The sequence below is a fragment of the Geotrypetes seraphini genome, chromosome 3 (genome assembly GCF_902459505.1).
Source record: "Geotrypetes seraphini chromosome 3, aGeoSer1.1, whole genome shotgun sequence".
NCBI classification, from domain to species: Eukaryota; Metazoa; Chordata; class Amphibia; order Gymnophiona; family Dermophiidae; genus Geotrypetes; species Geotrypetes seraphini.
The window spans coordinates 140058675-140080700 of record NC_047086.1 but is presented as its reverse complement, the minus strand read 5'-3'; the positions used below and the strand labels follow the sequence as shown (position 1 = coordinate 140080700).

The 22026-nt window shown below is 42.5% G+C and overlaps 1 protein-coding gene across 7 annotated transcripts in view; it reads right to left on the bottom strand.

Annotated features, from left to right (window-relative positions):
* Positions 1-506: 506 nt before the first annotated feature.
* KHK (ketohexokinase) overlaps positions 507-22026 on the bottom strand; it is a 57213-nt gene continuing 35693 nt past the window's right edge. For all 7 annotated transcript variants that reach the window (XM_033939658.1, XM_033939660.1, XM_033939661.1 and 4 more), the window contains 4 exons: positions 15457-15603; positions 14043-14131; positions 3131-3288; positions 507-2598 (listed from right to left, as the gene is read on the bottom strand). In XM_033939658.1, the coding sequence (XP_033795549.1) occupies positions 2513-2598; positions 3131-3288; positions 14043-14131; positions 15457-15603 (480 nt within the window). In that variant the 3' untranslated portion in view covers positions 507-2512. The remainder of the gene's footprint in view (positions 2599-3130; positions 3289-14042; positions 14132-15456; positions 15604-22026) is intronic.

Sequence of the window (22026 nt, the reverse complement as noted above, 5' to 3'; positions counted from 1 at the left end):
GGGAACAGGCCGTCGCCGAGTTCTGAGCTCTCCTTGCTTCCCTTCCCTGTAAAGAGGATGCTGACCAACCTTCCCCACCCAACGTCAATTCTAACGTCGGGTGGCGAAAGTTGGTCGGCTGGCACTTCAACGTCCTCTTTACGAGGAAGGGAAGCAGGTTGAGCACCCCTGCTCTAGCTAGCTGAGCCGCGAGCTGCACTCAAGTGGCTAAAGAACCGCGGTTTGCTGACCACTGCTCTAGTGTGTGTGTGAAGTGGAAAGGGTAGATGTGAATCATTTGTTTACTCTTTCCAAAAATATCAGGTATGTGATGAAACTACTAAGTAGTAGATTTAAAATAAACTGGAGAAAATATTTCTTCACACAACGTGTAATTAAACTCTGAAATTTGTTGCCAGAGAATGTGGTGAAATCAGTTAGCTTCGTGGGGTTTAAAAAAAGTTTGAATAATTTCCTAAAAGAGAAGTCCATAGGCCATTATTAAGATGGCTTGAGGAAATCCACTGCCTATTCCTAGAATAAGCAGCATAAAATTTGTTTTACTACTTGCGATCTAGCGCTAGGTATTTGGGACCTGGGTTGGCCACTGTTGCAAACATGATACTGGGCATGATGGACCTTCAGTCTTTCCCAGTGTGGCAATTATGTTCTAATATTCCCCAGTGGAAGCTCTGATTCAGGTCAAGGATTCATCAGATTCCACACTTCCTGTGAGTAACCTGAAAGCCAAAAGTTAGAGCTACAATTAATTTTCTCACTGAAAACTGCCTGTAAAGCCTTTTCATAAGCTAACTCATTTACTAGTGCTGTTGTCTTTTACTCATTTGGACCCTGATATTCTAAACTTATTGTGCCTTTAACATTCAACGCTAAATCAGTTCTAACCGGTTTAGCATTGAAGTATATTAGATTCTGATGCACATATTGGTTCTGTGCAGTCTTTTTCGTTCCTTGTCGCATCCTCCAATAAAACAACACAAATTTAGTACAATGAGGCCATTAATATTAAAATGAGCACTCTAGGTGATGCCCGGACATTGCCTGGTGATGCACAAAATGAAGCGCAGACCTTTAACTCTCCATAGTTACCGGCAGGTTTGGAGGTGCCAGTAGTGTGTTAAAAGCATGTCTGAGGCATGTGTGTTAAAAGCGCGTCTCATGTGCGTGTGTCAAAAGTGTATACTAGCAGGTCTGGGCTGCAGATTGAATGAGAGATGGAATTTGAAGATGCATTTATCATACTTGATGTGAGGGTGGGGTTCCATATACACACATGTTAAAAACACATCTTATGTATGTGTCTTAAAGGTGCGTCTCATATGCGTTCATTAAAGCATATGCCAGTAGGTCTGGGGCTGCTGATTGCATGAGAGGTGGAAGTTCAAAAAAATACAGGGGCAGCATATATGTCCCGCAGAAACAGTGCAGAAAAAAGTATTTGCATGGTTTGCTGGTAGTGCTCCATCCCTGGCATCGACTGGCGCTTATGACGTGCGCCCCTGATACGCTACAATAAGGTACGCCTATGACTTGACACTCATGCGTGCCTACAACATAGCATTTTTCTGTGTCTACACACATTTATGCCTCAATTTCCATGGAGCTCATTTGCATGCAAAGTTTTTGTAGCATTGCTCGTATTTTTGAAATCAGCAAATTTACTGGTACTTCAACAACCCACATGATTTCACCTAAGGAAGTGTTAGATCCTAAAACATTTTATTTTATTCAATTTTCTATACCATTCTCCCAAGGGAGCTCAGAACGGTTTATATGAATTTATTCAGGTACTCAAGCATTTTCCCTGTCTGGCCCATTGGACTCACAATCTATCTTCTGTACCTGGGACAATGGGGGGATTAAGTGACTTGCCCAGGGTCCTGAGGCTGTAGCTTTAACCACTGCATCACACGTTTCAATAAAAGGTACTGCCTTATATTTTTCTGTTTTTATCTTTCTATTTTTTAATCTTTATTTATCTTTATTTCTGTGCATTCATGAGGACTAATGCCTGAATGCACAGAAATAAAGATAAATAAAACAGAAAGATAAACACTATTTTGAGTGTGACTAGAACCAGGTCATTAGTCAATCAGATCATTCAGTACATGAGCAGTGGATTTTATATGCCAACATTTTCCACATTTCTGTCTCTAACAAAAGTGCCTGCATATATCAGTACAGAATTCTAGGTATTAGCTTATTATACCAGGTCTTACAAGTGAAAATCACTGGAAGTAAAAGTGAAGGGTGGTTACATCAGAGTTTGATATTAACATATGGTAGACTGTTGCAAAATCTTCCTGAATGTGGTGGGTCCTTTTGAAGTAGCATACAGGTGATGACAGACTTTATGAAAGAGACTTTCACTGTCTCTATTAAATGGGAATCAAGCAGAGTGGTAACCTTTTCACGGAATGAATTGCATTGGGGTTTTTTTTCTCACATTGGTCTACTCATTTGATCCAATTCAAGCTGTCATATTGATGGACTCTGTGGCTTCCTTCTATCCTCATAGGATCCCATCAAAGCCATGGACTCCACATTTCCTGCCGGCGATCTGACAGCCAAAAGTCAGTGCCTCCTTAATGGTCTTACCTGTGACAGAAGATCACCACAATCAGTGAGGACATGGAAGAAGGATGTATACTCTCCAAAACTATGAGGGTCACCTTTAAATTCCTTCCAGTAATGTCACTAATCCGTGGATGGAGGACCTCTAGCCCGGGGACTACAGCTCGTGGCTAGGCATCTGGAGAACACCTGAGTGTGGCAAGAGCTCCTGGTCTGCTCCCTTCACTTCTGAGATCGTTGTGCACTTACACGCATCCCCCTTGCTAACGAGGCCTTCAAAGGCTAATTGCAAACATAGACCATCAGCTGCAAAAGGCTCCCTAGCTCTGCTGCCTTAAACTATCAAGAGGAGGTATGAGTGTTCCCATATTCCACTATCCTCCTTTCTACCCCAATGCTAACCTTCTTAAATAATTTCATCTAGAGGATATTGCCTGGGAGAAGATTAAAAATCCTCTGTTGCAGCAAAGTTCTACCTCTCCTTACACCTTACAAAAGCTCATGTTAAGAGAGCCTGGGACAAGATGCTAGGTATTCACCCCATTCAATTACATACCCGTGGACAGGGCAAATATAACAGAGGCATTAAAAGTGTCTCCAGCACCCAGTGTGTCCACAATGACATCAGGAGGAAATGCATCAGAATGAATCACCACTCCATCTGGACCCATTGCATCGGCCCCTTTCTCTGCCCATGCACAAATCAAGCAAGCCCTAAGGACAAAATGAAAACATTCAGTCAATGATTTTTCTAATTGCACAACTCTCTACTAAGAATACTGACATCTGCTTTAATAAAAGGAGACAAAGGATAGGGGGCATCTGAGCTTAGGATATACATTGTCTAGTAATTCAGCAAAAACCTCATAGCGGGGCTTCTCAACCCAGGCCTCAGAACACATTCAGCTAATCAGGTTTTCAAGATACTTATAATGAATAAGCATGAGACAATTTTGCATGGACTGCCTTCATGGATTCTTGACAGGGTTGTTTTTGAGGGGGTAATCAAGGGTACCGAGTACTGGTACCTTCTCCACTGCTTGATAAAAATGATCCGTGGTCCCCATGTATTAATAAAAATGCTCAGGTTTTACACACTTAGTGCTGCCTTGTCATGAATTTTGTGACTGGTTGCAAGGGGGGGGGGGGGGGTAGACCTGGCTACAGTTTATATTATATCGCAACCCAGATTCCATAATACAAGAGCTGGATCATACCATCTAGGAAAAAGATTAATTCTAAGCGATAAGATTGATCAGAGTGTTAATGATTAATGATATCAAAAAGCTTTCACCCTCGGTGATCACCCCACTCCTGAAGAATGGCCTGGTATTTGAGTAACAGCACCTTTTTTTCTAGAAAAAAATGCACTGGTTCTTGAAAACCTAACTGGCCAGGTGTGTCCCAAGGACCAGGTTGACAGACCCTGCTCTGTAAGGAAAACAAAATGCTGTGTTATATAGAGTCAGATTATTTCATTTCTGTTGCCTGATTTTGAAGTGGCATCTGCATGTGTAAATAATGATGTTCATATGTGAAAATGGCTCTATACATCAAAGCAGGGAGTTTAGAAAAGCTACTATTTACATGACTAATGCTGTAGTTAGGACCTTACTCTGATGAGTATGGAGTTAACTCAGTACTATCCGTCTTCCCTTCAAATCCACTCTAAAACGTCTAGATATAACAATCGATTCCATGTTATCTCCAGAACCCCAGGTTAACCTCCGGAGAAAAAAATATTCTGGAAACTCAAATAACATTTTCTAGTTCTACTAAGCTTTCATTTGGAACAATGCAAAATGGTTATGCATACCCATGTAATGACCCCATTAGATTACTGTAACATAATGTATACAGGAAGATCAGGAAACAATTACCAACAATGCAAAATGTCTCAACTAGGGTTATATGTACTGTAAAGCTCAAAAACAGTAACTGTCTGCCCTTCTTTTTAAAATCTTTATGCTGGTTGTCTCAGGCTTGGACACTATTCAAAACCTGTTCTTTGATATTTAAAATTATTCATAGCATCATCCTATCTATTACCTTTAGTTCATCCATCACCTTCTGCAAAGATAATTCACAATATAAACCACTTAACTAAAAATATAAAATGTAAATAATTCTATTCATCTCTGCTTTCATACCAAGCTGTGGAAATATGGAATTCTTTGCCTTTTAGTCTTAGAATGAATCCAGATTACCTAAGTTTTAGGAAACTGCAAAAAAACTTACTTGTTTAAATGACGTTTCGAAAGTTTTTATTTGAATATTTTATTCTAATTTTAGTTAAATGTAACTTTGCCTAGTCTCTTTCTTATTGTAAACTGCATTGAACTACGTGTCTGGTATTTTGTGGTATTATAAGTAATTGTATAGTACTGTACTATACACACACAATCCTCGGCATAGTTTGGGTGGGCCTGAAAAGAATATAGGGCTGATATTCAGACTGAAGGAGACAGGCTGGCTAATTCCCACTATTAGCACTGAACCTGGATAGTCAATACTGGGCTGTTTCCAATGACCAGCATTGAATATCCAGGGTTTTTTTGGCCTGCGTCAGTATTCACTGCTGACTGATTAAATTAATAGCGGCCAAAGATAGGCCTGCTATTTACGCAGCCTGATTTGGCTGCTCAATGCTCAATATTGGCAATTATTGCACTATATAGCCAATTAAGTTTTATAGTTTAGTATTTATATTCCGCCTTTAAACAAGGCAGATTATACCAACCATTCACAATTAAAAAATAACAAACATATCAAAAAAACATCAAAATTGCCAATTCATATAAAAGGCATCAACCATCAAACTTCATCTTACAAAAAGAGATGATGCTTTAACAATTTTTTTAATGTACACAAATATTTTTGTTGCTTGATGTATTCTGGCAGCCTGTTCTACTCAGCTGGAATAATCAAATTACAATGTGTAACAGAGCACAATGGTCGAGAGGGAACATAGGGCGCCACACAATCCTGATGTTATTTTGGTGAGAAAAGATGTACACTTAGATAAATCAAAAATAACAACTTATACTTCACTCTGTACTCAGAGGGTGGTGGTAAACGGTACCCCCTCTGAAAAGTCAGAAGTGCACAGTGGAGTACCGCAGGGCTCGGTCCTGGGCCCAATCCTATTTAATATCTTCATACAAGATCTGCCTCAGGGACTTCGGGGGAAAATTGCATTATTTGCCGATGATGCTAAATTGTGCAACATAGTGAGCGGAGATACCATGCCCGACGCTATGACACAGGACATACTTGTTCTGGAACACTGGTCTACTCTTTGGCAGCTGAATTTTAATGCCAAAAAGTGTAAGATAATGCACCTTGGTGGCAGAAACCCATGCAGAACCTACACTCTGAATGGTGAAACCTTAACCAGAACTGTGGCAGAACGAGACCTGGGAGTAATCATTAGTGAAGATATGAAGGCAGCCAATCAGGTGGAGAAAGCCTCATCTAAAGCTAGACAAATGCTGGATTGCATCCGGAGAAGCTTTGTCAGCCGAAGGTCCGAGGTGGTGATGCCGCTGTACAGGTCCATGGTGAGACCACATCTGGAGTACTGTGTACAGTTTTGGAGGCCACACTATAGGAAGGATGTGCTAAGAATGGAATTGGTTCAACGATTGGCCACCAAGATGGTCTCAGGGCTCAAGGATGTCCCTTATGAAGAACGACTAGGTAAGTTGCACCTTTACTCTCTCGAGGAACGCAGAGAGAGGGGTGACATGATAGAGACGTTCAAATACGTTACTGGCCGCATTGAGGTAGAAGAAGATATCTTCTTCCTTACAGGCCCTACGGCGACAAGGGGGCATCCGCTGAAAATCAGGGGCGGGAGATTCCATGGTGACACTAGAAAGTACTTCTTCACCGAAAGAGTGGTCGACCGTTGGAATAATCTTCCACTTCAGGTAGTTGAGGCTAGTAACGTGACTGATTTTAAGATCAAATAGGATCAACACGTGGGCTCACTTCAAAGAGGAACTTAGAGGGGAGGGTTATTTGAGTGAGCAGACTTGTTGGGCCATAGGCCCTTTTCTGCCATCATATTCTATGTTTCTAGGTTACTCCATGATCAGCCAATACAATGATATGAAGTAACATGTTCATACCTCCCAATCCTAAACAAAGTTCGAATAATAGAATTTTGAACAACATGTAATGCACACATGTTGGAAGAAGTCATTCCTAAAATACACAATGTTACAGAAGTCCAAACCAGCTAACCCAACAGACTAAAGGATTAGTTTAAAATCACAGTCTGATAAACACATTCAAAATTTACTCAACATCCACTAATCATGAATATTCAGCAGCTGAAAATTAGCGGTTAGCCAGCCAAATGCTATTTAACTGGCCATGGGCTTTTCCTGGCCAGTTAATTAGCACCAAATATCAGGCAGCATGTGTTATTTCCTAATTTTATGACAACCCAAGAACAGATTGAAATACATTACATTACATTAGGGATTTCTATTCCGCCATTACCTTGCAGTTCAAGGCGGATTACAAAAGAGTTAAAGAGGCTGTTTTACAAAAAGATTTCTGGTCCTTTTGGGGGGAAAAAAAGAGTAGAGGAGGTTGATTTTGGGGGTTCGGGGGGTTAGAGGGATGAAAGGAGGTTAGGACTTTTTCAGGGATTTTTTGAAAAGTATAGTCTTTATTTCTTTTCTGAAAGTTTTGTAATCTGGGGTCATTATCAGAAGGTTGGCGATTTGGTTGTCTATTTTTGCTGCTTGAGTGGCTAGGAGGCCATCATATAGTTTTTTTCCATTTAACTTCTTTGATTGGCGGTGTGAGTTTTCCTATGTCTGGTTGAGGTGGTTTGGATGGGCTATCTCCGTTTAAAGTTTTAAATAGTAGACAGTAGAATTTGAATAGCATTCTTGCTGGAATTGGAAGCCAGTGAGAGCTGAGGTATGCCTGTCTCTGTGATGTGGTCGTATTTCCTCAATGAGTAGATGAGTCTTAGAGCTGTGTTTTGAATTGTTTGTAGTTGTTTTGTTATTGTAGCATGGCACGGGAGATAGAGGATGTTGCAATAGTCTAGTAGTCCTAGTATTAGTGATTGTACTATAAGCTAAAATTGTATTTTCTCGAAGAATTTTCTGACTTGTCTTAAGTTTCTCATAACTGCAAATGATTTCTGCATTGTTTTATTGATTTGCGGTTGCATGGTGCAGCATCTGTCTATTGTTATTCCTAGTAGTTTTAGGGTGGGTTGTATGGGGTAGTTAAATACATGCAACAGAACATAAAGGGCAGAAGAGAGCAGAGACAGCCAAGGAGTGGAAGAAATGTCTCAGGAGTACAGGAGTAGTGCAATGTATGCTCACTTCTTTGAAGGAGAGAGAGTCTATTCCAAGCCAGTCAGGTTCCCTGAGAAAGAAAACAAAACGGGGCCACGTTGGGACCCTCAATCTCCTCTATCTGAGGTAAGTGAACAGCACATTTATACATATCTCTTGGTTATGCTATAATATTGAAGAGAAAACAATCTGAATATAAGAATTAAATATACCGTATTTTTCGTTTCATAAGACGCACTTTTTCCATCCCCAAAAAGGGGGTGGAAATAAGGGTGCGTCTTATGGAGCGAATATTTAAAAAAACCCCAAAACAACCCGTACCTTTTTTCATCATCCCGGCTTCCAGCGCGCTTTCTGCGCTCCTGCCTCGGTTCCCCTGTTCTCTTCCCTGCCGGTGGAACGTAGGGGCTGGCGGCGCCGTACGCGAGCCCCTGGGTGTGGATGGCTGCGAGTGGTAAAGCGTGGGATTGGGAGTAGCGCATGGAGTGACGGCCGGCACTTTGCGCGCTGTCTCGGACCGGGTCTGCTGAAGTGGATGTCTGTCCTGTGCACACGCAGGGGTATCTATTTCTGCTTAGTAGGATGGCGAAAGCCCCGCAGGTGCCGGTGGGGGTTGTCTAAAGCCGACCCGAGCCCAGCGGTGAGAAAGCGCCTCGTTTCTTCTGAAGCAGTAGCTATAGGGCCGCAGCCTGACGAACTGAATCCTGCTCTCCTCCTCCTCTTGCTGTCAGTTTTACTGTTTTCTGAATTTACAAAAACACAGTGTTCTGAACAGAGTTTTCTCTTCTTGAGTGCCTATGATGAAACTTGCAGAGAGAATTATTGAAGAAACTGCACAAATGAACAAAATCAAACTGCGCAGTGAACACTGATCTAGACCATTGCTTTAAACCATGGGACAACAGATTTCAAATCAGACACAAATTGTAATTAACAGGCTGCCAGAGAAAGTGGCAAAGCATGTCTCTGGTTTGTGATAGCGGCTTTCTAACTTATGAGGAGTTCCTGGGCAGAGTAGCTGAACTTAATGATATAACTGCAAAATTGGCTTCTGGCCAGGACAAATATCTCCTGTTTGAGGTCCCGCAAGTCCTGTGAGAACTGACGGCAGTCATTCAGAGTGCAGCCCCAAAAAGCGTGTGCCTGCCTTGTGCACCGCTGCCAGAAGAGAGCAGGGGAACCAAGGCAGGAACACAAAAAGCGCGCTGGACAAAAAGGTACGCGGCAGGGTGGGGGCTGGCTTGGGCTTGACTGGCTGGCTGACTGCCTTGGGGCTGGCTGCCACTACATGTGCCTACCATTAGCAAACATGTTAAACAAATACTTCTGCTCTGGGTTCACGGAAGAAAAACCTGGAGAAGGATCGAGATTGTCTGACAAAGATACACTAGAAAATGGAGTAGATACTACGCCCTTCATGGAGCAAAATGTTTATAAACAACTTGAAAAACTGAAGGTGGACAAAGCGATGGGACCAAATGAGATCCATCCCAGGATACTGAGGGAGCTCAGAGAGTTTCTGGTGGGTCCTATTAAAAACTTGTTCAAGAAATCTCTGGAGACGAGAGTGGTTCCTGGTGACTGAAGAAGAGCGAATGTGGTCCCTATTCACAAAAGTGGTCACAGGGATGAAGTGGGAAACTACAGGCCGGTAAGCCTCACTTCGGTTGTTGGAAAAATAATGGAAGTGTTGCTGAAAGAAAGGATAGTGAACTTCTTAGAATCTAATGGGTTACAGGATCCGAGGCAACATGGCTTTACTAAAGGTAAATCGTGCCAAACGAACCTGACTGAATTTTTTGATTGGGTGACCAGAGAACTGGATCGAGGACATATGCTAGATGTAATTTACTTAGATTTCAGCAAAGCCTTTGACACGGTTCCTCATAGGAGGCTCTTGAACAAACTTGAATGGCTGAAGTTAGGACCCAAAGTGGAGAACTGGATTAAAAACTGGTTGATGGACAGATACCAGAAGGTGGTGGTTAATGGAAGTCACTTGGAGGAAGGAAAGGTGAGTAGTGGAGTCCCTCAGGGTTCAGTGCTGGGGCCAATCCTGTTCAATATGTTTGTGATTGACATTGCTGAAAGGTCAGAAGGAAAAGTTTGCCTTTTTGCAGATGATATCAAGATTTGTAACAGAGTAGACACCGAGGAGGGAGTGGAAAACATGAGAAAGGATCTATAGAAGTTAGAGGAATGATCTAAAATCTGGCAACTAAAATTCAATGCAGAGTAATGCATTTGGTGATTAATAATCGGAAGGAGCCGTATATGCTGAGAGGGGAGAGGGTGATATGCACGGATGGGGAGAGGGACCTTAGGGTGATAGTGTCCGAAGATCTAAAGGCAAAAAAACAGTGCAACAAGGCGGTGGCTGCTGCCAGAAGAATGCTGGGCTGTATAAAGAGAGGCATAACCAGTAGAAGAATGAAGGTGTTGATGCCCCTGTACAGGTATTGGAGTATTGTGTTCTGTTTTGGAGACCGTATCTGGCGAAGGACACAAAAAGGCTTGAAGCGGTGCAGAAGGCAACGAAAATGATAGGAGATTTTCGCCAAAAGATGTATGAGGAGAGACTGGAAGCCCTGAATATGTATACCTTAGAGGAAAGGAGGGTCAGAGGAGATATGATTCAGACGTTGAAATACTTGAAAGATATTAACGTAGAACAAAATATTTTCCAGAGAAAGGAAAATGGTAAAAACAGAGGACATAATTTGAGGCTGCGGGGTGTGAGACTCAAGAGCAATGTTAGGAAATTCTTCTTTACAGAGAGGGTGGTGGATGCCTGGAATGCGCTCCCGAGAGAGGTGGTGGAAAGGAAAACGGTGTTCAAAAAAGCGTGGGATGAACACAGAGGATCTAGAATCAGTAAATAATAGTAAATATTGAAGAACTGAGGCCAGTACTGGGCAGACTTGCACAGTCTGTGTCTGTATATGGCCATTTGGGGGAGGATGGGCTGGGGAGGGCTTCAATGGCTAGGAGGGTGTAGATGGCCTGGAGTGAGCTTTGACGGAGACTTCAGTAGTTGGAACCTAAGAACCTTTAGCATCTTGGTCGCTCTTCTTTTAGCGCCACTATATCTTTCTTGAGATAAGGAGACCAGAACTGAACGCACTACTCCAGATGAGGTTGCACCATGGAGCGATACAGGAGCATTATAACATTCTTAGTCTTGTTAACCATCCCTTTTTTAATAATTCCTAGCATCCTATTTGCTTTTTTGGCTGCCGCCACACATTGGGCGGAAGATTTCATCGTATTGTCTACAATAACACCCAGATTCTTTTCTTGGGTGCTAATCCCCAAGGTGGACCCTAGCATCCGGTAACTGTGATTCAGGTTATTCTTCCCAACGTGCATCACTTTGCATTTGTTCACATTAAATTATATCTGCCATTTGGATGCCCAGTCTTGCAATTTCCCAAGATCTGCCTGCAATTTTTCACAATCCGCATGCGTTTTAACAACCTTGAACAGTTTAGTGTCATCTACAAATTTAATCACCTCATTCGTCGTTCCAATTTCCAGATCATTTATAAATAAGTTAAATAGCACCGGTTCCAGTACAGACCCTTGTGGAACTCTACTAATTACTCTCCTCTATAGAAAAATGACCATTTAACCCTACTCTCTGTTTTCTATCCGATACGCAATTCCTAATCCACAAATGAACTTTGCCACCTATCCCATGAAACTTTAATTTTCTCAGGAGCCTCTCGTGAGGAACTTTATCAAAAGCTTTCTGAAAATCTAGATATACTATATGAACTGGCTCACCTTTATCCATGTTTATTCACACCTTCAAAGAAGTCAAGCAAATTTGTGAGGCAAGATCTCCCTTGGCTGAACCTATGCTGACTCTGTCTCGTTAAATCACGTTTGTCTATGTGTTCCACAATTTTATTTTTTATAATCGTTTCTATCATTTTGTCCGGCACCGAAGTGAGGCTTACCGGTCTGTAATTTCCCAGATCTCCCCTGAAGCCCTTTTTAAAAATCGGTCACCCTCCAACAGATGATTTTAGCGACAGGTTACAGATCACTAATAGCAAGTCAGCAATTTTATTTTTGAATCCTTTTAATACCCTGGGATGTATACCATCCTGTCCTGGCGATTTATCACTTTTCAACTTGTCGATTTGGCTCAGTACATCTTCCAGGGAAGGCATATACATGGGTGGAGCACGGGATGGGCATAGGTTGTGTCCAACTTAGAGAATACTATGTTATGGCCCTGATTCTATACAAGATGCCTAAAGTTAGGTGGTTAGCTTATTTAATAAGTCTTAATCAGCGCTGTTAATTGAAAACTGCTATTTAAAAAAATTAAACTGCAATTAATTAGATCATAGACGCCTACTTCAAATTACCTACCAGAAAGTAGGCATGGTTAGGGGACGGATTCTGGGTGTGTTTTGACTTATGTGCACTCATTTAGGCCATATAAACCCTGGCATAAATAAAGTGCGTCTAAGATTTCATTGCCTGATGCTTAAGACCATGATTTTATAAATGGCGCATAGCGTATGATTGACACTTGTGCTCCTCAGCGCCTATAAGTTAGGCACCATTTATAGAATCAGGGCCTAAGTGCACTCCATGGTGCTGTACACCAACCACAGACCTTAAATAAATGATTGTACCTAAATTGCGTGCACTAATGTGGGTTGACATGGGTATTCTATTATGGAATAAGGATGTCCCAGATGCCCTTATACAGCAGGTGTTCCTTACACTGTACTGGTGTTCCCAAATGAAGGTGTCCTCTTATAGAATTGCCCCCTATAAGGGGCTGCTGAAAAATTCTCAGCCCAACCATCAAAGATGGGGCAGTCTCCATCAAGGGTTATATACTTAGTCCAGCGCTTTCCACTTTTTTCCGACAGAATGAAAAAAGTGGAAAATCAATGGCTTAAGTGTATAGCCCAGTGGTTCCCAACCCTGTCTTGGAGGACCACCAGGCCAATCGGGTTTTCAGGCTAGCCCTAATGAATATGCATGAGAGAGATTTGCATATAATGGAAGTGACTTATTTCTTTATTTTATTTAGGTTTCCTCTTTAACTCATACTATTTGTATGTTTTTATTTCTGCCATTCTTTCCGTTCAAGATGTGTATGCTTGGAAATGTAATTGAAAATTAAATGAAGAATTAAACATATAATGGAAGTGACAGGCATGCAAATCTGCTTCATGCATATTCATTAGGGCTATCCTGAAAACCCAACTGGCCTGGTGGTCCTCCAGGAACCACTGGTATAGCCCTCGATGGAGACTGCCCTAACTTTGTTGGTTGGGACAAGAACTTTTCAGTGGCCCCTCGTAATTGACAGCAACAACTGTTTCTAACATCTTAGCTAAGATTGGAAGACTGGCAACAGGTTTGTAACTTATCAGCAAACATATGCTCAGTTTTGCCCTTTGGGAATATGAGCTTAATAACTTCACCAAGAAGTTTTGATACACTACCCAGTTTCAAAGCCATTATGGAGGTAGAGGTGGAAATGACACAACAGACAGAAAAAGAAAGGGTTTCTTTTGCACAGAGATAGTCTGGCTGTGTCCATTTCAGCAAATCCTCTTCAGCAGAACTTTAATTCACTTCCCTTTGCGGTGGATTCAAAGGAGTAGTGCTGGTTCAAGTGTTGAAAAGTTCCTTGGAGGTTGTCAAGCCCAAAGTACAGTCGTCTTTGGAATGCTCACATAGACTTGAAGTGAAGGCATCCTCTATGACCCTTTTCAAAAGCACAAGATAAGTACAAACCTATCGGCACTGAAGATTGTCGGGGTATGTCCCTAAAGCATAGCCTCTACATTTATCTTCAACACAAGATCAGCAATGACATATTCTGATACAGTCCACACAGTCATTTGATGCACTCAGATCTTCTCTAGACAGATTGAACACAGAGCTTTTTTTGTACTGATAGCACAGGCACAACTTAGCACTCCTTTAATTCCCCGTTCAGCCTACTGTCCAGAGAATATGATCTTACATCATTCAGGCCCAAATACCTGGTTGAACACTGGTTTAGGGTTAGCTTCAGCATTCATAAAATGGCATTCTAGCTTCCTCAAATGTCTCTCTCTCCTTGTTCTTCATCTAAAAAGCTTTGTATAACATACTTACCCATTTTTTACACGATTGTGGAGTCCCTTCAATGCCTCTGGTGCAGAGTCAAACCCAAAATGCTGTGCCAAATCCTTACTGACAAATACCTGCCAAGGGAAAAAGTGAGGTATAAGGAAAAGAGCAGAAGGCAGTATTATCGCACTATCATGAGACTGCCATTAAGAGGTTATGGCAGCCATTTTGACACTGGAGCTGGCCTGGGCAGGAGTGACTGGACATCACTCTTGTCCCAAAGACCACCAGGGAATGAAAAGGTAGGCCTGGGGGACATTGTTCAGAGGGAAAGGGAGGAGAGGCCGCTGTTCTTCAAGGGAGGCAAATTGGAATTGGGGAGATGAATGTAGTACATTCTCTTATGTGGGTCCCAGCTGATATTCAGCTGGAACCTACATAAATGCCTGGTGAGGAGCCCCATAAGTCCTGCTGTCCAGAAGCAGTCCGGTCAGACCTGAAAACTCAATGCCAGTTGCTGGACATGGCCTGGCATTGAATATCCAGGTCTAATTTAGCTGCGATGGTCAGTATACAAAAAAACACTGAATGTCACTGGACTGTTCCTGAAGAAATTGGTGTCCCTGTAGGTAATGATGACACCATTTAAAGTACCACCATAAAAGGTCTCATCTCTACACAGTACTGTGTATGAGTTCAAGACATCTGAAGAAGGGATTTATCTCACCCTTAAGGAGTTCCTGAATGTGATCATTTCTACCTCTTCAAATCATTTATTTATTTAATTTTTATTTAATTTTATTATTTAGATACCACTTATAGCCTAAGTGGTTTTACATTCAGGTATTCAAGCATTTTTCCATATCTGTCCTGGTGGGCTCCCACTCTACCTAATGTACCTGGCACAGAGGGGGATGAGATTTGAACCCACAACCTCAGGGTGTCCCACACAATCATGATTTTCCTAGAATTTCACTTATAGAAATATATCAGTAAAAAAGCAATTCTATAGAGCTGTACTGAACAGCATATATTATTATCTGGCTGAATATGAAAAAATACATATTCAACCAAATACAAATACTGAATATGAATAATAGACTGAGTTTAACATAAATGATAAAAGAAACAATGTGAAATTAGAAATCAAGTGTTTATTTCAGTAGGATTTAGCACAATAGAGCCCCAAATTATTCGTATTTGAATTTAAATCACTATCTGGCTGAATACAAATAATGTATTTGTGGCACTATTTTAGGGCTGAATCAAATCAAATATGAATATTTGGTAAAGCCTTACTATAAATGGGTGCGTCCATATAGACTCCGTGGTTATGAGCCTCTTCTGTAATGAAACCTGGGTATGCATTAAGTGGGAGCCCCACTTGTGACCCTGCGAATGATCCCCTTGCAGATACACAGTATGAAAATTAAGACATCTCTTAGGCTTAATCACTTACTATGTCTCCGTAGCCAAACAGCTGGTACAGATGTTCTCTGGTTTTTTCAATCTCTACAGAGATGATGATTTTTTGGTCCATTGGTAAAGTCTTGTTATATTCTTCCACACGCTGGATCATCTTTACCTGTTCATCTGCATTCCTTCCCTAAACCCAGAAGAAATATTATCAGAGTAAAAAAAAAAAAAAAAAGTTGGGTGGCATTATCAAGTTGCATGAGAAACCACCATTGGGAAAGAGGAACAAGGGAAAGAGGAACGACTGTGCCTGAGTTCAATGCATTTCAAGTGTCTGTATGCCATGGCTATAAATCAAAATTAATAATTGACATGTTATGTCACACATTGGAACAAACAAAAGAAAGGCCCGGGTATTCCACAATCAAAAAAATGTAGTCCAGACACAAAAGAAGAAAGGAATGTGGAATGCAATGATCTTGATAAGGTGTTTATTAAGACAAGTCAATTAAAATAAAAAGATCTCCACTTCATGAATGACTGACATATGATGTAAAATGGACCCAACATGGCCTGTGTTTCGGCAAAAAGCCTTCTTCAGGGGTCAAGGTCAGTATTCACTTAATGGTATAAAAGATAGATAACAAATATGGATAAAACCTTATCCGTGAGTGATAAGTGTGCACCGCTGGCTAACAGTGAGAATTAGTGCTTTGAGAATTATTACTGGCTCTGGTATCCCTATCCCTGAAAGTCCATGTATAAAGAGGGAGAATTATGCAAAAACATGTGGAGGGGCATAATCGAAAGGAACGTCTAAGTTGCAAGTCATCCAAAGTTAAAAACAGCCTAGGACACATTTTCTAAAAATACGTCCAAATTTTTTTTTTGTTTCGAAAATCGTCTACATATACCGATCTGATTGAACAAGTCGCTAAATTGTCCATCTTTATACCACATTTTCGTCCAACTTTTCATCCAAGTCAAAAATGCCTAGAACAAGCCCTGTTGGACGTGGGAGGGATCTGCAAATTGATGGACTGAACACCCAGACATGCCACCTAAATAGTGGGGTACCTTACAGGGCACTTCTGTGAACTTCACAAAAAGGGCGCCATGTCATCATCTCACTACAGCTCCCTTATAGGTCACGGTGAGCCCCCCAAACCACCTCGAATCCTCTAGACCCACTTATCTACCACCCTAATAGCCCTTATTGCTGCAGCAGCCACTTATATGCCAGTACAAAAGGGTTTTGGAGGTGTATAGGGGAGTGCACATGTTTCAGAATCAATGCAGTGATTGCAGGGGCTTATGGGGCCTCCTCTCAATGGGTCCTTAACCCACCCCCAAATGGCTTAAGACGCCTCTGTGCAGGTCGACTAGGCTTTCCTTGCCAGGCTACCAGGTAATGATGGTTTGGAGGCTGAATTTTAAAGATGTGATTACGATTTTTATGAGGTGGGGGGGGGGGGGGTCGGTGATCACTGGGGTAGTGTGTGGGGGGGGTCTGTATTATGTGTTTGCAGTGCTTATCTGGTGACTTTAGGTGGGTTTTTGTGGCTTAGACCATGTCTGGGGCGCCTCAGCCAAATTAGGGCCTTAGGCCCCTCCCCACGCTTCAGATAATGCATCGGGGCGTGGCCTAAAGCTGCACTTGTCGGCGGAGAAGGCATGGAGCAGGAGGGACTGAGAACCTCTCCTGCTCCCATCAATATTAAGGTACAGGGAGGGGGTGGGCCTTGCACGGTCATCCTGCCGCCCTCAGAGGAGGCCCGAAGCAGGAGGGAATGAGCACCCCTCCTGCTCCCAGCGATTCTTAAAGGTGAAGGGGAGCAGGTGGGCCGGGCCCGGCCGTCCGTCTGTCCTAGCGGGGCCGCATTTGTGGGGGCATTTTGCAGGGGTTTGGGAAGGCAGAAAGCAATTCGGGGGGTGGGCCTTTATTTTTATTTTTTTAAACGAGCAGATAATTTACAAGCCCTGACAGCAGTGACAGGAGGCTGCTTCTCCTGTCACTACTGTCCGGGGTTGCGCATGAGCGGGGATTGCACATTTGCAATCCCTGCTCACAAATGGGGGCGTTCCTCTGATTGCCCCCATTTGAATATGATTGATTTCTGAAACAGTCGGACCTGCCCGAATCGGAAACGGATTGTTCCGATTCGGGCAGGTTAGTGAATCTAGCCCTTAGGCCGATTTTTGGACGTTTTTCTCTTTCGATTATGAGCCCCATAGTGTAGTTTGGTAGCTAAGATTTAATGTAATAAAAAAATGTAAGAACATGCATTTGGGCTGCAAAAGAAGGGGGGGGGGTAAGGATCTTCTGTGCACAAAGAGTAGGATCTTGGGGTGATCCTATCAGATGACCTTAGAGTGGTCCAACCGGTACATAAGGTGTCAGTAAGAGCATGAAGGATGTTTGGTTGCATTATGAGAGAGGAATGGCCATCAGAAAAAACATATAAGACTCTGCTGAGACCTCATTTAGAATATTGTGTTCAATTCTGGAGACCACACAGTCAAAAAGATATAAACAGAAGAGAGTCCGTCCAGAGGACGGTAACAAAAAAATGAAATAACTTAAAAGATCACAATATATACATAAGAGACAGTTAAACACCACCATGGCATAAATGCTCCAAAGAAAAGTCTTTTTTCCAATGAAAGGAAGCTCTTGAATGAGGAGACACAGGATGAAGGTGAAAGGGGACAGAATCAGGAGTAACCTAAGGAAATAGTTCTGTATGGAAAGGGTAATGGATATATAGAACAATCTCCTAGTAGAAGTGATAAACAAGGAGGACTGAATCTGAATTTATGAAAGCATAGGAGAAGCAGAGAGGCTCTATGAGGAAGAGGAAGGGATTGTAGAGTTAGGCAGTTGATGTGGATGGGATGCTATGGTATTCTATCTACTGTCATTTCCTATGTATCTAGATATGGTGATTATGATGATGTAATGTTTGGAATAGAGAATGACAAGGAGACAAATTTTTCCCGTACCATCCCTGCAAGTTCTTTTCCTGTCCCCGCCCCATTCCTGCAAGCTCCATCCTCATCTGCACAAGCTTCGAGGCTTGTATGGTTAAGGCAGAGCTTACAGGAATGGGGCAGGGACAGGGACAACGACAAAACTCATGGAGATGTGACGGGGAAATTGAGTTGCTGCGGGGACAGGGACAAATTTGTCCCCATGTCATTCTCTAATTTGGAGTATAAAGCTCATTGAGTGGGAAGAATTTTTCATCCTTCTTCTTACTCTTCTGTAAGGCTTCCAAGAAGGATTTGTGCTTCAACAGAGCAAGTACATGAATTCTTATGAGATCTGGCTAAGGAAAAATAAAGAGACAGAGGTCCTATTTTGTCCTTTTCTGCATTCTGAGGGGTAGCCAGAGCTCAGGATCAGAACTGCAGGACTCCCTGGACTGGTTTTTTCCACTGGTTAAGTTGCCTGAAGATTAAGAGCAGGTGAGCTCATAAGAACATAAGATTTGCTGCTGCTGGGTCAGACCAGTGGTCCATCGTGCCCAGCAGTCTGCTCATGCGGCGACCCTTAAGTCAAAGACCCGTGCCCTGTTTTGAGTCTAGCCTTTCCTGCGTATGATCTGTTCCAGCAGGAACTATCCAACTGTTTCCTGAATCCCTGGAGGGTGCTTTCACCTATAATAGCCTCTGGAAGAGCGTTCCAGATTTCTACCACTCTCTGGGTGAAGAAGAACTTCCTTACATTTGTATGGAATCTATTCCCTTTTAACTTTAGCGAGTGCCCTCTCATTCTCTTCACCTTGGAGAGGGTGAACAATCTCTTTCTCTACTAAGTCAATTCCCTTCAATATCTTGAATGTTTCGATCATGTCCCCTACTTCAGAAAACCTAAGTTCCAAATTATTCTCAAAGAGGTTTATGACATAAGAACATACTGATAGTCATACTGGGTCAGACCATCTAGCCTAGCATCCTGTTTCCAACAGTAGTCAATTCAGGACATAAGTACCTGGCAGAAACCCAAACAGTAGCCAGATTCCATGCTACCAATCCCAGGGCAAGCAGTGGTTTCCTCTTTGGCTGTCCCAATAGCAGACTATAGATTTTTTTTCCCTCCAGGAACTTGTCCACACCATGTTTAAACCCAGACATACTAACTGCTTTTACCACATCCTCTGTCGAGTTCCAGAGCTTTTCTATTTGTTGGGTGAAAAATATTTTCTCCTATTTGTTTTAAAAAGTATTTCCACGTAGCTTCCCAATTCAGAGGTCAATTCTAGGACTGGGCTCCCCCTTTTCGGAGCCCCAATGCCACACAGTGAGATCCTATTCTATAACCGCCTCTGGGCACCCAGATTTGATTACAGAATACTAGCATAACAGTATTGGCGAGCCTCACATTTACATACCCAGAGTTACACCAGCCATAGACCTTTTATAACTGCAATCATGCAGCAAGGGCACCCGCAACTTACAATATTCTATAAGCTGGGCATGTAAGTGGCAGCTTTGCCCATACTCCTCATGCTCCACCCATGTGAATCCCTCCTTATATTTATGCACTACGAACCAGATTCAGAAAATGATGCTCAAAGTTAGGTGCCTGGAATAATCCACACCACAAGCTATTCTATAATGGGCATACCAGGATAAGCAACTTTTACAGAAAAGCACTTAGCACTTATGCCTGTTGAAGACTAGTGTCAATCTTGGCACACAAGTTGGGAGTGCAACCCTGGCATTCTAGGACACTGTGCCTAAGGTTTTGGAATGTTCCCGACTCACCCAGGGTCACTCCACCTTTTGCAATGCATATGAGACACTTTCTGCCGGATTCTCTAAACAGCGCCGATATTGGCGGTCGATTGCATGTTAATACTGTAGTAATTTGAATGCTCACTGATTGCAGCATGCTGTGGTATTTTTGCATTAGAATTGCAGCTCTACCATGAGGCTTACTGCAGTCCCACCTCAGTACCTTAAGAAATGCAATTGGTATCAGAATCAAAGTTCCTGAATTTCAGTCCTAACCACTAGGTGATGCTATCAGCCCACAATTCATTTTAACCAAACCATCAGTGGGACAGCTACAAACAGAAACAGGTTTGACTTGATACTATTGAGAAGGCTGTGAGATTATCAATAACCACCCTGGTCATGCTTATTGGAAAGGCAAAAATCCGATAAATTAACTACATTTGTTTATTTAGCCAGTTTGCTCTGTGCCCAGTCCCTGAAACCAGTGTTTACAGGACCTTATGTTGGGATTTTTTTTTTTAGATTGTGATTAAGTTCTGTCAGTGGTATAAGGCCACAATGTAAGAATCTTGCATAAGTGTCAAGTCCTGCTTTCCTACAGTGTAAATCAGTGGTCTCAAACTCGCGGCCCATGGGCCGCATGTGGCCCCACAGGTGCTATTTTGCGGCCTGCGGTCTTGTACGCGATCTTACACTCTGGGCACGAAGAGAGGCTCTGGCGTCATCTGACTTGCAACTTCCTGCTGTTGTCGCGTATGCCGGGACTCCTGCCTATGTGAAGACAGGAGTCCCAACATATGCGACAGCAGCAGGAAGTTGCAAGTCAGCTGGCACCGGATATTGCTGGACAGGGGAGGAGGGGAGAATGGGTACTGCTGGACAGGGGGAGCAGGGAAAGGAGAAGGGATACTGCTGGACAAGTGGAACAGGGAAGGGAGAAGGGGTACTGCTGAACCTAGCAGAAAGGGAGGGAAAGGAAAAGTGCTACACACTGGAAGGGAGGGTGAGATGGTGCATGGGGAGAGAGAATGTTGGGTTGGGGGGTGGGAAGGAGAGATGCCACTGAGGGAAGAGGCAAGGACAGAGAGAAAGCGTGCAGGAAGCAGAAAGTGTTGGACTCATGGAGAGGGTGAGATGGATAGGGAGGACAGAAATGAGGGAAGGAGAAATGTTACACTGCGGAAGAGGGCGAGGGCAGAGAGTGAAAAGCTGTACTCATGGAGGGAGAGGAGATGTTGTTTGGTTGAGGGGAGGATCAGAGGAGAAGCATGCAGGAGGAAGAGAGAAAAAAAAATGTTGATTGGTGGAAAGGAGGGAGAAATGTTGGACTGGGGGGGGGCTAGAAAGGAGAAAGGGAAGGGAGATGGGCTGAAGGGGAAGATAGGAGGAAGGGAGAAATATTACACTTGGGGGGAAGGAGAGAGATGTCAGACCATGGAAATAGGGAGGGAAGGAGAGAGATAGGAAGGAAAGGTAAGACATGGAAAAGTAGATTTTAGGAAGAAAGCAGAAAAATAGAAAAAACTGAATGCTAAGTTAATGCCAAAGATGGATGCAAGATAGAAAGTGAAGACTGAGAGAAAAACAGTCAATGGAAAGAAGGCCCTGGAAACATAGTTAAAAACATAGAAAAATAAAGTCACCAGACAACAAAGGTAGGGAAAATAATTTTATTTTCAATTTAGTGATTGAAATGTGTTAGTTCTGAGAAAGAAAAGATGTTAAACTTTAACTGTGAGGGCCGCAGAAAAAAATAGTTAATGTCTTATTAAAGAAATGACAATTTTGCATTGTCATTTCTTTAATAAGATATTAACTATTTTTTCTGCGGCCCTCCAAGTACCTACAAATCCAAAATGTGGCCCTGCAA